At 49.3% G+C, this 15516-nt stretch overlaps 1 protein-coding gene across 1 annotated transcript in view; it reads left to right on the forward strand.

Annotated features, from left to right (window-relative positions):
- The first annotated feature begins 7183 nt into the window (after positions 1-7183).
- DENND2B (DENN domain containing 2B) overlaps positions 7184-15516 on the forward strand; it is a 127932-nt gene continuing 119599 nt past the window's right edge. Inside the window, exon 1 of the mRNA XM_040410751.1 lies at positions 7184-7288. Within this exon, the coding sequence (XP_040266685.1) occupies positions 7209-7288 (80 nt within the window). The 5' untranslated portion in view covers positions 7184-7208. The remainder of the gene's footprint in view (positions 7289-15516) is intronic.

A 15516-nucleotide genomic window follows, 5' to 3' on the forward strand; every position in this document is an offset into this window, starting at 1 on the left:
TCTGTATGTAGTAATCTCCTGAGCTCCCTCTAGTGGTGGCTGTATAATCTGTATGTAGTGAGCTCCCTCTAGGAGTGACTGTATAATCTGTATGTAGTGAGCTCCCTCTAGTGGTGGCTGTATAATCTGTATGTAGTGAGCTCCCTCTAGTGGTGGCTGTATAATCTGCATGTAGTGAGCTCCCTCTAGTGGTGGCTGTATAATCTGTATGTAGTGAGCTCCCCCTAGTGATGACTGTATAATCTGTATGTAGTGAGCTCCCTCTAGTGGTGGCTGTATAATCTGTATGTAGTGAGCTCCCTCTAGGAGTGGCTGTATAATCTGTATGTAGTGAGCTCCCTCTAGTGGTGGCTGTATATATCTGTATGTAGTAATCTCCTGAGCTCCCTCTAGTGGTGGCTGTATAATCTGTATGTAGTGAGCTCCCTCTAGTGGTGGCTGTATAATCTGTATGTAGTGAGCTCTCTCTAGTGGTGACTGTATAATCTGTATGCAATGAGCTCCCCCTAGTTGTGACTGTATAATCTGTATGTAGTGAGCTCCCCCTAGTGGTGGCTGTATAATCTGTATGTAGTGAGCTCCCTCTAGTGGTGACTGTATAATGTGTATGTAGTAAGCTCCCTCTAGTGGTGACTGTATAATCTGTATGTAGTGAGCTCCCTCTAGTGGTGGCTGTATAATCTGTATGTAGTAAGCTCCCCGTAGTGGTGGCTGTATAATCTGTATGTAGTGAGCTCCCTCTAGTGGTGGCTGTATAATCTGTATGTAGTGAGCTCCCTCTAGTGGTGGCTGTATAATCTGTATGTAGTGAGCTCCCTCTAGTGGTGGATGTATAATCTGTATGTATAAGCTCCCCGTAGTGGTGGCTGTATAATCTGTATGTAGTGAGCTCCCCCTAGTGGTGGCTGTATAATCTGTATGTAGTGAGCTCCCCCTAGTGGTGGCTGTATAATCTGTATGTAGTGAGCTCCCTCTAGTGGTGACTGTACAATCTGTATGTAGAGAGCTCTCTCTAGTGGTGACTGTATAATCTGTATGTAGTGAGCTCCCTCTAGTGGTGGCTGTATAATCTGTATGTAGTAAGCTCCCCGTAGTGGTGGCTGTATAATCTGTATGTAGTGAGCTCCCTCTAGTGGTGGCTGTATAATCTGTATGTAGTGAGCTCCCTCTAGTGGTGGCTGTATAATCTGTATGTAGTGAGCTCTCTCTAGTGGTGGCTGTATAATCTGTATGTAGTGAGCTCCCTCTAGTGGTGACTGTATAATCTGTATGTAGTGAGCTCTCTCTAGTGGTGACTGTATAATATGTATGTAGTTAGCTCCCTCTAGTGGTGACTGTATAATCTGTATGTAGCGAGCTCCCCCTAGTGGTGGCTGTATAATCTGTATGTAGTGAGCTCCCTCTAGTGGTGGCTGTATAATCTGTATGTAGTGTGCTCTCTCTAGTGGTGACTGTATAATCTGTATGCAGTGAGCTCCCTCTAGTAGTGGATGTATAATCTGTATGTAGTGTGCTCTCTCTAGTGGTGGATGTATAATCTGTATGTAGTGAGCTCCCTCTAGTGGTGGCTGTATAATCTGTATGTAGTGTGCTCTCTCTAGTGGTGGATGTATAATCTGTATGTAGTGAGCTCCCTCTAGTGGTGGCTGTATAATCTGTATGTAGTGAGCTCCCTCTAGTGGTGGCTGTATAATCTGTATGTAGTGAGCTCCCCCTAGTTGTGACTGTATAATCTGTATGTAGTGAGCTCCCCCTAGTGGTGGCTGTATAATCTGTATGTAGTGAGCTCCCTCTAGTGGTGACTGTATAATGTGTATGTAGTAAGCTCCCTCTAGTGGTGACTGTATAATCTGTATGTAGTGAGCTCCCTCTAGTGGTGGCTGTATAATCTGTATGTAGTAAGCTCCCCGTAGTGGTGGCTGTATAATCTGTATGTAGTGAGCTCCCTCTAGTGATGGCTGTATAATCTGTATGTAGTGAGCTCCCTCTAGTGGTGGCTGTATAATCTGTATGTAGTGAGCTCCCTCTAGTGGTGGATGTATAATCTGTATGTATAAGCTCCCCGTAGTGGTGGCTGTATAATCTGTATGTAGTGAGCTCCCCCTAGTGGTGGCTGTATAATCTGTATGTAGTGAGCTCCCCCTAGTGGTGGCTGTATAATCTGTATGTAGTGAGCTCCCTCTAGTGGTGACTGTACAATCTGTATGTAGAGAGCTCTCTCTAGTGGTGACTGTATAATCTGTATGTAGTGAGCTCCCTCTAGTGGTGGCTGTATAATCTGTATGTAGTAAGCTCCCCGTAGTGGTGGCTGTATAATCTGTATGTAGTGAGCTCCCTCTAGTGGTGGCTGTATAATCTGTATGTAGTGAGCTCCCTCTAGTGGTGGCTGTATAATCTGTATGTAGTGAGCTCTCTCTAGTGGTGGCTGTATAATCTGTATGTAGTGAGCTCCCTCTAGTGGTGACTGTATAATCTGTATGTAGTGAGCTCTCTCTAGTGGTGACTGTATAATATGTATGTAGTTAGCTCCCTCTAGTGGTGACTGTATAATCTGTATGTAGCGAGCTCCCCCTAGTGGTGGCTGTATAATCTGTATGTAGTGAGCTCCCTCTAGTGGTGGCTGTATAATCTGTATGTAGTGTGCTCTCTCTAGTGGTGACTGTATAATCTGTATGCAGTGAGCTCCCTCTAGTGGTGGCTGTATAATCTGTATGTAGCGAGCTCCCCCTAGTGGTGGCTGTATAATTTGTATGTAGTGAGCTCCCTCTAGTGGTGGCTGTATAATCTGTATGTAGTGAGCTCCCTCTAGTGGTGACTGTATATTCTGTATGTAGTGAGCGCCCTCTAATGGTGACTGTATAATATGTATGTAGTTAGCTCCCTCTAGTGGTGACTGTATAATCTGTATGTAGCGAGCTCCCCCTAGTGGTGGCTGTATAATCTGTATGTAGTGAGCTCCCTCTAGTGGTGGCTGTATAATCTGTATGTAGTGTGCTCTCTCTAGTGGTGACTGTATAATCTGTATGCAGTGAGCTCCCTCTAGTAGTGGATGTATAATCTGTATGTAGTGTGCTCTCTCTAGTGGTGGATGTATAATCTGTATGTAGTGAGCTCCCTCTAGTGGTGGCTGTATAATCTGTATGTAGTGTGCTCTCTCTAGTGGTGGATGTATAATCTGTATGTAGTGAGCTCCCTCTAGTGGTGGCTGTATAATCTGTATGTAGTGTGCTCTCTCTAGTGGTGACTGTATAATCTGTATGTAGCGAGCTCCCCCTAGTGGTGGCTGTATAATTTGTATGTAGTGAGCTCCCACTAGTGGTGGCTGTATAATCTGTATGTAGTGAGCTCCCTCTAGTGGTGACTGTATATTCTGTATGTAGTGAGCGCCCTCTAATGGTGACTGTATAATATGTATGTAGTTAGCTCCCTCTAGTGGTGACTGTATAATCTGTATGTAGTGAGCTCCCTCTAGTGGTGGCTGTATATATCTGTATGTAGTGAGCTCCCTCTAGTGGTGGCTGTATAATCTGTATGTAGTGAGCTCCCTCTAGTGGTGGCTGTATAATCTGTATGTAGTGAGCTCCCTCTAGTGGTGGCTGTATAATTTGTATGTAGTGAGCTCTCTCTAGTGGTGACTGTATAATATGTATGTAGTTGGCTCCCTCTAGTGGTGACTGTATGAACTGTATGTAGTGAGCTCCCCCTAGTGGTGGCTGTATAATTTGTATGTAGTGAGCTCCCTCTAGTGGTGGCTGTATAATCTGTATGTAGTAAGCTCCCTCTAGTGGTGGCTGTATAATCTGTATGTGGTGAGCTCCCCCTAGTGGTGGCTGTATAATCTGTATGTAGTGAGCTCCCTCTAGTGGTGGCTGTATAATCTGTATGTAGTGAGCTCCCTCTAGTGGTGGCTGTATAATCTGTATGTAGTGAGCTCCCTCTAGTGGTGACTGTATAATCTGTATGTAGTGAGCTCCCTCTAGTGGTGGCTGTATAATCCTTATGTAGTGAGCTCCCTCTAGTGGTGGCTGTATAATTTGTATGTAGTGAGCTCCCTCTAGTGGTGGTTGTATAATCTGTATGTAGTGAGCTCCCTCTAGTGGTGGCTGTATAATCTGTATGTAGGGAGCTCCCTCTAGTGGTGGCTGTATAATCTGTATGTAGTGAGCTCCCTCTAGTGGTGGCTGTATAATTTGTATGTAGTGAGCTCCCTCTAGTGGTGACTGCAGGCAGACAGTATTGTATCGCTAATCTATACAATGGGTGGTGGGAGCAAGAATTCATACACCCCAACGGTGAGCTCTGGGCGGGCCTCGTCCTCTGGCGGCGCTTCATTGAAAAATGAAAAAAAAATTTTTTATAGAAATAAATAAAAATGAGTATTATTTACATTTTACTCCAATTTATGGTACTAAAGAAGTCAACTTTCTGGACCTCACCATTTATACAACTGGGGAAAATATATGTACAAAAACGTATGAGAAGCCCACAGATTCAAATAGTTTTATTGCTAGGGAAAGCTGCCACCTACCCCGATGGCTGGATAATATACGTAGAAGTCAATTTCTGCGTATTAGAAGAAATTGTACGGAGATGACTGAATATGAGAGGGAGGCAGAAAGATTACACGATAAGTTTAAATTCAAGGGATATAATGTAGACAAATTTAGGGAACAAAAAGATGAGATTAGACAGATTGAGAGAAAACAACTGTTATATGATGTAATAGAGAGAAAAAACAGAAAAAACTGTGAAGAGCACACAGAGAGAAAATGAAAAAATTCCACCTATAATTATCCCATATAATGTATAGACACACATTCTGAGAAAATATAAAAAAAAATCTGCAAATATAGGCAATATAATCGCACCGATAAAAAAATGCGCCGCCATAACCCGTCGGAGAAAAATCTATAAAAATTTGCCGAAGGATTTCTTCCCATCTAGGAAATGTATGGGGTGCTGAAAAACATCGAAAATACTATCAAACAAACTCAGATAAGGAAGGCACATATGAATATAATATTAAAGATCATATAACATGCAATACCCAAGGAGGGATCTATGCGATAAGATGTCCCTGCGAAAAACTTTACATCGGGCGAACAAAAAGACAATTGAAAAAACGAATAAGTCAACATATATATAATATAAAGAAAAAATACATGATGGGAGATTTGAGGGATCGTCATTTGTTGGGTTGGAAAAGGAGGAAAGAGGAGGAGATGTTATTAAAAATATGTCAAAGAAAGAAACGCAATGGATTTTTAATACGGATACGCTCATACCCAGGGGCCCTAATTCCAAGATGAATTGTTTGGTTTCGAATGAGGCGCAGGTGGACTCATGGCGCTGGTAGAGTGTATGCAGAGAAGCGGTGTCTATATAAAGAAAGAAACAGTAGCATTCAAGTGATTCCCTGAGGAAGAGCATCGTAACTTGCTCGAAACGCGTTGGAATGATTTTGATGCTACTGAAGACCCGTAGCTCTTAGTAGTGACGTCACCTGCTCCCCTGTGAGCGCAAGTAATAGTATACCGGAGTTTTTGCCACCGGCCGGGGCGAACTCCGAACTAGCAGCCTTACATCTGTAGAGACCCACAAGAACTGTGAAAAGATCTGCGCCCCATATAACGTGACCTGCACCTCGGAGAAGAAGAAGAATAGCAGGAGGGGGTGTTTTAGATTGATTGGCTGTGCGCGGTGTCTAATTCTGTTTTTACTGGGATTTGCAGTATAAATATTGTATCATGTATCCCCCTGGACATACAGTCTCCTTTATTCAGGCATGGTCAGTATGGATGGAAGAATAGGCCTGTGGCCGATTCACCTCCTCCTACTCTTTGTCTTCAGACATCTAGAGATTGGTGAAGTTTTTGGTGCAGACACCACATGCCAAAATTCTGCCAGTGGCCTAGTCCTTCCTGCCTCTCATTCCTTACAATAGGAGGCAGCACTGGAGCGCTCTGCAGTTTTCAGGGCTGCCTTCCATTAAAAAGGAGGGGAGGCAGAAGTGACTCTGCCCATAGGGGAATTTTGGCACAGAAGCTCCCGTGTACATGTGAACAGAGTCTGCAGAATGAAATGGCAGACCATTCGGGTTGCAGATTCTTGCTTTTTGCGGATCCCTGCTGTAATCAGTGGACATTACAACGTGTGCGGCTCGTTGCAGATTTTACCTGGTGTGTTGTCACATGTCCTGAAATCTGCACTGATTTTACTGCTGCATGTGAACGAGGTTCAGAAAGTCTCGCTCTAGTGCGCCTCTGACCTGGGATTCAGAATCCGAGACGCTGTGTGTAAACTGGCGATTATGGTATTCTGCCTTGAATCTCAGTGATCATCACTTTTCTGTCTTTGGAAGGTCCGGCATTATCGTGACCTTTCCTCATAACGGCATTTCCACCGACCTGATGATTCCTGCTCTTCTGGAACGGGTTTATTAAGGCCCCCTGCACACAAACGTGTGCTTCTCGTTGCCGTATTGCGGACCATATTTGCGGATCCGCAATACACGGGGTGCCGTTCCGCGGGCATTCCGCATCCCAGATGCGGACCCATTCACTTGAATGGGTCCGCAAATCAGGAGATGCGAAACGGAAGCACAAAACGGAACCCTACGGAAGCACTACGGAGTGCTTCCGTGGGGTTTCGTCCCGTACTTCCGTTCCGCAAAAAGATAGAACATGTCCTATCTTTTTGCGGAACGGCCGGATCGCGGACCCATTAAAGTGAATGGGTCCGCGATCCGCTGCCCCACGGACTGTATTCGTGCATTGCGGCCCGCAGCACGACCACGGGGTGCACACGTTCGTGTGCAGGGGGCCTAACAAGGAGCATTTTGTAGCAGCTGGAAAAACGAAATAGTTTTTCCATTCTTGGCCATCAGTGCAGCATTGTTACTGGTTCCTCTATTCATTTATAGTCACTGTGTCCTCCATAGCACTGTATGTCTCTTGGAGGGATCTATAACTGGGTGTCTCCAGGATTCCTGACTAATGAGTATAATTCCAGAACTGAAGTGAGGACTGACATACAGGCAGATTAAATAGCAGAATGGATGCAGTGATTGTAGGTACACAACTCTACAGATTGATGAACCATTCAGGGGCACTGCTGACGGCTGAAGATGATAATAAAAGCCATGAAAAAAAGCGTCTAATTCATGTCTCGTTTTCCATGCCAGGTACTTAGGTCCAGAGAGGGCAGAGATGACCATGACCGCCAACAAGAATGCAGCCATCCCTCAAAATGCTGCCAGCTGTAGGATACCGCGGGATTCTCTGGAACGGTAAGGATGAGCTGGAGGAAATGTACTGCTTCTGTCCAGACACCTCGGGTCCTAATGCCTGGGGTACAGGATAATGACACTGACACTTGGGGTACAGGATAATGACACTGACACTTGGGGTACAGGATAATGACACTGACACTTGGGGTACAGGATAATGACACTGACACTTGGGGTACAGGATAATGACACTGACACTTTGGGTACAGGATAATGACACTGACACTTGGGGTACAGGATAATGACACTGACACTTGGGGTACAGGATAATGACACTGACACTTGGGGTACAGGATAATGACACTGACACTTGGGGTACAGGATAATGACACTGACACTTGGGGTACGGGATAATGACACTGACACTTGGGGTACGGGATAATGACACTGACACTTGGGGTACGGGATAATGACGCTGACACTCGGGGTACAGGATAATGACGCTGACACTTGGGGTACAGGATAATGACACTGACACTCGGGGTACAGGATAATGACACTGACACTTGGGGTACAGGATAATGACACTGACACTTGGGGTACAGGATAATGACACTGACACTTGGGGTACAGGATAATGACACTGACACTTGGGGTACAGAATAATGACACTGACACTCGGGGTACGGGATAATGACACTGACACTCGGGGTACAGGATAATGACACTGACACTCGGGGTACAGGATAATGACACTGACACTCGGGGTACAGGATAATGACACTGACACTCGGGGTACGGGATAATGACACTGACACTTGGGGTACGGGATAATGACACTGACACTTGGGGTACGGGATAATGACACTGACACTTGGGGTACAGGATAATGACTGACACTTGGGGCATGGGATAATGACACTGACACTGACACCTGGGGTACAGGATAATGACACTGACACTTGGGGCATGGGATAATGACACTGACACTTGGGGTACAGGATAATGACACTGACAGTTGGGGTACAGGATAATGATGCTGACACTTGGGGTACAGGATGGTGACACTGACACTTGGGGTACAGGATAATGACACTGACACTCAGGGTACAGGATAATGACGCTGACACTTGGGGTTCAGGATAATGACACTGACACTTGGGGTACAGGATAATGACACTAACACTTGGGGTACAGGATAATGACACTGACACTTGGGGTACAGGATAATGACACTGACACTTGGGGTACAGGATAATGACACTGACACTTGGGGTACAGGATAATGACACTGACACTTGGGGTACAGAATAATGACACTGACACTTGGGGTACGGGATAATGACACTGACACTCGGGGTACAGGATAATGACACTGACACTCGGGGTACAGGATAATGACACTGACACTCGGGGTACAGGATAATGACACTGACACTCGGGGTACGGGATAATGACACTGACACTTGGGGTACGGGATAATGACACTGACACTTGGGGTACGGGATAATGACACTGACACTTGGGGTACAGGATAATGACTGACACTTGGGGCATGGGATAATGACACTGACACTTGGGGTACAGGATAATGACTGACACTTGGGGCAAAGGATAATGACAATGACACTGACACCTGGGGTACAGGATAATGACACTGACACTTGGGGCATGGGATAATGACACTGACACTTGGGGTACAGGATAATGACACTGACAGTTGGGGTACAGGATAATGATGCTGACACTTGGGGTACAGGATGGTGACACTGACACTTGGGGTACAGGATAATGACACTGACACTCAGGGTACAGGATAATGATGCTGACACTTGGGGTACAGGATAATGACACTAACACTTGGAGTACAGGATAATGACACTGACACTTGGGGTACAGGATAATGACACTGACACTTGGGGTACAGGATAATGACACTGACACTTGGGGTACAGGATAATGACACTGACACTTTGGGTACAGGATAATGACACTGACACTTTGGGTACAGGATAATGACACTGACACTTGGGGTACAGGATAATGACACTGACACTTGGGGTACAGGATAATGACACTGACACTTGGGGTACAGGATAATGACACTGACACTTGGGGTACAGAATAATGACACTGACACTTGGGGTACGGGATAATGACACTGACACTCGGGGTACGGGATAATGACACTGACACTCGGGGTACAGAATAATGACACTGACACTTGGGGTACGGGATAATGACACTGACACTTGGGGTACGGGATAATGACACTGACACTTGGGGTACGGGATAATGACACTGACACTTGGGGTACAGGATAATGACTGACACTTGGGGCAAAGGATAATGACAATGACACTGACACCTGGGGTACAGGATAATGACACTGACACTCGGGGTACAGGATAATGACACTGACAGTTGGGGTACAGGATAATGATGCTGACACTTGGGGTACAGGATGGTGACACTGACACTTGGGGTACAGGATAATGACACTGACACTTGGGGCATGGGATAATGACACTGACACTCGGGGTACAGGATAATGACACTGACACTTGGGGTACGGGATAATGACACTGACACTTGGGGTACGGGATAATGACACTGACACTTGGGGTACGGGATAATGACACTGACACTTGGGGTACAGGATAATGACTGACACTTGGGGCAAAGGATAATGACAATGACACTGACACCTGGGGTACAGGATAATGACACTGACACTTGGGGCATGGGATAATGACACTGACACTTGGGGTACAGGATAATGACACTGACACTCGGGGTACAGGATAATGACACTGACAGTTGGGGTACAGGATAATGATGCTGACACTTGGGGTACAGGATGGTGACACTGACACTTGGGGTACAGGATAATGACACTGACACTCAGGGTACAGGATAATGACATTGATACTTGGGGTACAGGATAATGACACTGACACTTGGGGTACAGGATAATGACACTGACACTTGGGGTACAGGATAATGACACTGACACTTGGGGTACAGGATAATGACATTGACACTTGGGGTACAGGATAATGACACTGACACTTGGGGTACAGGATAATGACACTGACACTTGGGGTACAGGATAATGACGCTGACACTCGGGGTACAGGATAATGACACTGACAGTTGGGGTACAGGATAATGATGCTGACACTTGGGGTACAGGATGGTGACACTGACACTTGGGGTACAGGATAATGACACTGACACTTGGGTTACAGAATAATGACACTGACACTCAGGGTACAGGATAATGACATTGATACTTGGGGTACAGGATAATGACACTGACAGTTGGGGTACAGGATAATGACACTGACACTTAGGGTACATGATAATGACACTGACAGTTGGGGTACAGGATAATGATGCTGTCACTTGGGGTACAGGATAATGACACTGACAGTTGGGGTACAGGATAATGACACTGACACTTAGGGTACATGATAATGACACTGACAGTTGGGGTACAGGATAATAACACTGACAATTGGGGTACAGGATAATGACGCTGACACTTGGGGTACAGGATAATGACACTGATACTCGGGATACGGGATAATGACACTGACACTTGGGGTACAGGATAATGACGCTGACACTTGGGGTACAGGATAATGACGCTGACACTCGGGGTACAGGATAATGACGCTGACACTCGGGGTACAGGATAATGACGCTGACACTCGGGGTACAGGATAATGACTCTGACACTTGGGGTACAGGATAATGACACTGACACTTGGGGTACAGGATAATGACACTGACACTCGGTACAGGATAATGACACTGACACTTGGGGTACAGGATAATGACGCTGACACTTGGGGTACAGGATAATGACACTGACACTTGGGGTACAGGATAATGACACTGACACTTGGGGTACAGGATAATGACACTGACACTTGGGGTACAGGATAATGACACTGACACTTGGGGTACAGGATAATGACACTGACACTTGGGGTACAGGATAATGACACTGACACTTGGGGTGCAGAAAAATCAGCCCCTAAACATTTAACCTTAGGCAGCTGGGAGGAGGTGGACTTTGAGTCCCTGGTAGAGCCGAGATTATCGGGGAGCCCCTGCCTATAACCCTGTGTTCTAGGAGTGGATGGGGAGCGACGTTCCTGTGTTCTAGGAGTGGATGGGGAGCAACATTCCTGTGTTCTAGCGGTGGATGGTGAGCGACGTTCCTGTGTTCTAGGAGTGGATGGGGAGCGACGTTCCTGTGTTCTAGGAGTGGATCGGGAGCGACGTTCCTGTGTTCTAGGAGTGGATGGTGAGCGACGTTCCTGTGTTCTAGGAGTGGATGGTGAGCGACGTTCCTGTGTTCTAGGAGTGGATGGGGAGCGACGTTCCTGTGTTCTAGGGGTGGATGGGGAGCGACGTTCCTGTGCTCTAGGGGTGGATGGGGAGCGACGTTCCTGTGTTCTAGGAGTGGATGGGGAGCGATGTTCCTATGCTCTAGGGGTGGATGGGGAGCGATGTTCCTGTGTTCTAGGAGTGGATGGGAAGCGACGTTCCTGTGTTCTAGGAGTGGATGGGGAGCGACGTTCCTATGCTCTAGGGGTGGATGGGGAGCGATGTTCCTGTGTTCTAGGAGTGGATGGGAAGCGACGTTCCTGTGTTCTAGCGGTGGATGGGGAGCGACGTTCCTGTGTTCTAGGAGTGGATGGGGAGCGACGTTCCTGTGTTCTAGGAGTGGATGGGGAGCGACGTTCCTGTGTTCTAGGAGTGGATGGGGAGCGACGTTCCTGTGTTCTAGGGGTGGATGGGGAGCGACGTTCCTGTGTTCTAGGAGTGGATGGGGAGCGACGTTCCTGTGTTCTCGGAGTGGATGGGGAGCGACGTTCCTGTGCTCTAGGGGTGGATGGGGAGCGACGTTCCTGTGTTCTAGGAGTGGATGGTGAGCGACGTTCCTGTGTTCTAGGAGTGGATGGGGAGCGACGTTCCTGTGTTCTAGGAGTGGATGGGGAGCGACGTTCCTGTGTTCTAGGAGTGGATGGGGAGCGACGTTCCTGTGTTCTAGGAGTGGATGGGGAGCGACGTTCCTGTGTTCTAGGAGTGGATGGGGAGCAACGTTCCTGTGTTCTAGCGGTGGATGGTGAGCGACGTTCCTGTGTTCTAGGAGTGGATCGGGAGCGACGTTCCTGTGTTCTAGGAGTGGATGGTGAGCGACGTTCCTGTGTTCTAGGAGTGGATGGTGAGCGACGTTCCTGTGTTCTAGGAGTGGATGGGGAGCGACGTTCCTGTGTTCTAGGAGTGGATGGGAAGCGACGTTCCTGTGTTCTAGCGGTGGATGGGGAGCGACGTTCCTGTGCTCTAGGGGTGGATGGGGAGCGACGTTCCTGTGCTCTAGGGGTGGATGGGGAGCGACGTTCCTGTGTTCTAGGAGTGGATGGGGAGCGACGTTCCTGTGTTCTAGGAGTGGATGGGGAGCGAGGTTCCTGTGTTCTAGGAGTGGATGGGGAGCGAAGTTCCTGTGTTCTAGGAGTGGATGGGGAGCGACGTTCCTGTGTTCTAGGAGTGGATCGGGAGCGACGTTCCTGTGTTCTAGGAGTGGATGGTGAGCGACGTTCCTGTGCTCTAGGAGTGGATGGGGAGCGACGTTCCTGTGTTCTAGGAGTGGATGGGGAGCGACGTTCCTGTGTTCTAGGAGTGGATGGGGAGCGACGTTCCTGTGTTCTAGGGGTGGACCGGGAGCGACGTTCCTGTGTTCTAGGAGTGGATGGGGAGCGACGTTCCTGTGTTCTCGGAGTGGATGGGGAGCGACGTTCCTGTGCTCTAGGAGTGGATGGGGAGCGACGTTCCTGTGTTCTCGGGGTGGATGGGGAGCGACGTTCCTGTGCTCTAGGGGTGGATGGGGAGCGACGTTCCTGTGCTCTAGGGGTGGATGGGGAGCGACGTTCCTGTGTTCTCGGGGTGGATGGGGAGCGACGTTCCTGTGTTCTAGCGGTGGATGGGGAGCGACGTTCCTGTGTTCTAGGAGTGGATGGGGAGCGACGTTCCTGTGTTCTAGGAGTGGATGGGGAGCGACGTTCCTGTGTTCTAGGAGTGGATGGGGAGCGACGTTCCTGTGTTCTAGGGGTGGACCGGGAGCGACGTTCCTGTGTTCTAGGAGTGGATGGGGAGCGACGTTCCTGTGTTCTCGGAGTGGATGGGGAGCGACGTTCCTGTGCTCTAGGAGTGGATGGGGAGCGACGTTCCTGTGTTCTCGGGGTGGATGGGGAGCGACGTTCCTGTGCTCTAGGGGTGGATGGGGAGCGACGTTCCTGTGCTCTAGGGGTGGATGGGGAGCGACGTTCCTGTGTTCTCGGGGTGGATGGGGAGCGACGTTCCTGTGCTCTAGGGGTGGATGGGGAGCGACGTTCCTGTGCTCTAGGGGTGGATGGGGAGCGACGTTCCTGTGTTCTCGGGGTGGATGGGGAGCGACGTTCCTGTGCTCTAGGGGTGGATGGGGAGCGACGTTCCTATGCTCTAGGAGTGGATGGGGAGCGACGTTCCTGTGTTCTCGGAGTGGATGGGGAGCGACGTTCCTGTGCTCTAGGAGTGGATGGGGAGCGACGTTCCTGTGTTCTCGGAGTGGATGGTGAGCGACGTTCCTGTGTTCTAGGAGTGGATGGGGAGCGACGTTCCTGTGTTCTAGGGGTGGATGGGGAGCGACGTTCCTGTGTTCTAGGAGTGGATGGGGAGCGACGTTCCTGTGTTCTCGGAGTGGATGGGGAGCGACGTTCCTGTGCTCTAGGGGTGGATGGGGAGCGACGTTCCTGTGTTCTAGGAGTGGATGGTGAGCGACGTTCCTGTGTTCTAGGAGTGGATGGGGAGCGACGTTCCTGTGTTCTAGGAGTGGATGGGGAGCGACGTTCCTGTGTTCTAGGAGTGGATGGGGAGCGACGTTCCTGTGTTCTAGGAGTGGATGGGGAGCGACGTTCCTGTGTTCTAGGAGTGGATGGGGAGCAACATTCCTGTGTTCTAGCGGTGGATGGTGAGCGACGTTCCTGTGTTCTAGGAGTGGATCGGGAGCGACGTTCCTGTGTTCTAGGAGTGGATCGGGAGCGACGTTCCTGTGTTCTAGGAGTGGATGGTGAGCGACGTTCCTGTGTTCTAGGAGTGGATGGGGAGCGACGTTCCTGTGTTCTAGGAGTGGATGGGGAGCGATGTTCCTGTGTTCTCGGAGTGGATGGGGAGCGACGTTCCTGTGCTCTAGGAGTGGATGGTGAGCGACGTTCCTGTGTTCTCGGGGTGGATGGGGAGCGACGTTCCTGTGCTCTAGGGGTGGATGGGGAGCGACGTTCCTGTGCTCTAGGGGTGGATGGGGAGCGACGTTCCTGTGCTCTAGGAGTGGATGGGGAGCGACGTTCCTGTGCTCTAGGAGTGGATGGGGAGCGACGTTCCTGTGTTCTAGGAGTGGATGGGGAGCGACGTTCCTGTGCTCTAGGGGTGGATGGGGAGCGACGTTCCTGTGTTCTCGGGGTGGATGGGGAGCGACGTTCCTGTGCTCTAGGGGTGGATGGGGAGCGATGTTCCTATGCTCTAGGAGTGGATGGGGAGCGACGTTCCTGTGTTCTCGGAGTGGATGGGGAGCGACGTTCCTGTGCTCTAGGAGTGGATGGGGAGCGACGTTCCTGTGTTCTCGGAGTGGATGGGGAGCGACGTTCCTGTGCTCTAGGGGTGGATGGGGAGCGACGTTCCTGTGTTCTCGGAGTGGATGGGGAGCGACGTTCCTGTGCTCTAGGGGTGGATGGGGAGCGATGTTCCTGTGTTCTAGGAGTGGATGGGGAGCGACGTTCCTGTGTTCTCGGGGTGGATGGGGAGCGACGTTCCTGTGCTCTAGGAGTGGAAGGGGAGCGACGTTCCTGTGTTCTCGGAGTGGATGGGGAGCGACGTTCCTGTGTTCTAGGAGTGAATGGGGAGCGACGTTCCTGTGTTCTCGGGGTGGATGGGGAGCGACGTTCCTGTGCTCTAGGGGTGGATGGGGAGCGACGTTCCTGTGCTCTAGGGGTGGATGGGGAGCGACGTTCCTGTGTTCTGAGTTCGGACTGATGTTCTTTGTGTCGGACAAGATGCAGTTGCGTCACTTTTCTCCGATCCCATCATCTCGTATGACAGACTCAGTGCCATTGTGGTGAGGTTGTCCTGTCAGGGAGCGGTAACTGCACAGACGTTGACCTCTACCCCCATGAGCAGGACACATTACTGCCCTGGTACAGTGGTTATGTGCCACGTCCTGGGCATGCACCATTACTACA

The sequence above is a fragment of the Bufo bufo genome, chromosome 10 (assembly GCF_905171765.1).
Source record: "Bufo bufo chromosome 10, aBufBuf1.1, whole genome shotgun sequence".
Lineage (NCBI taxonomy): Eukaryota > Metazoa > Chordata > Amphibia > Anura > Bufonidae > Bufo > Bufo bufo.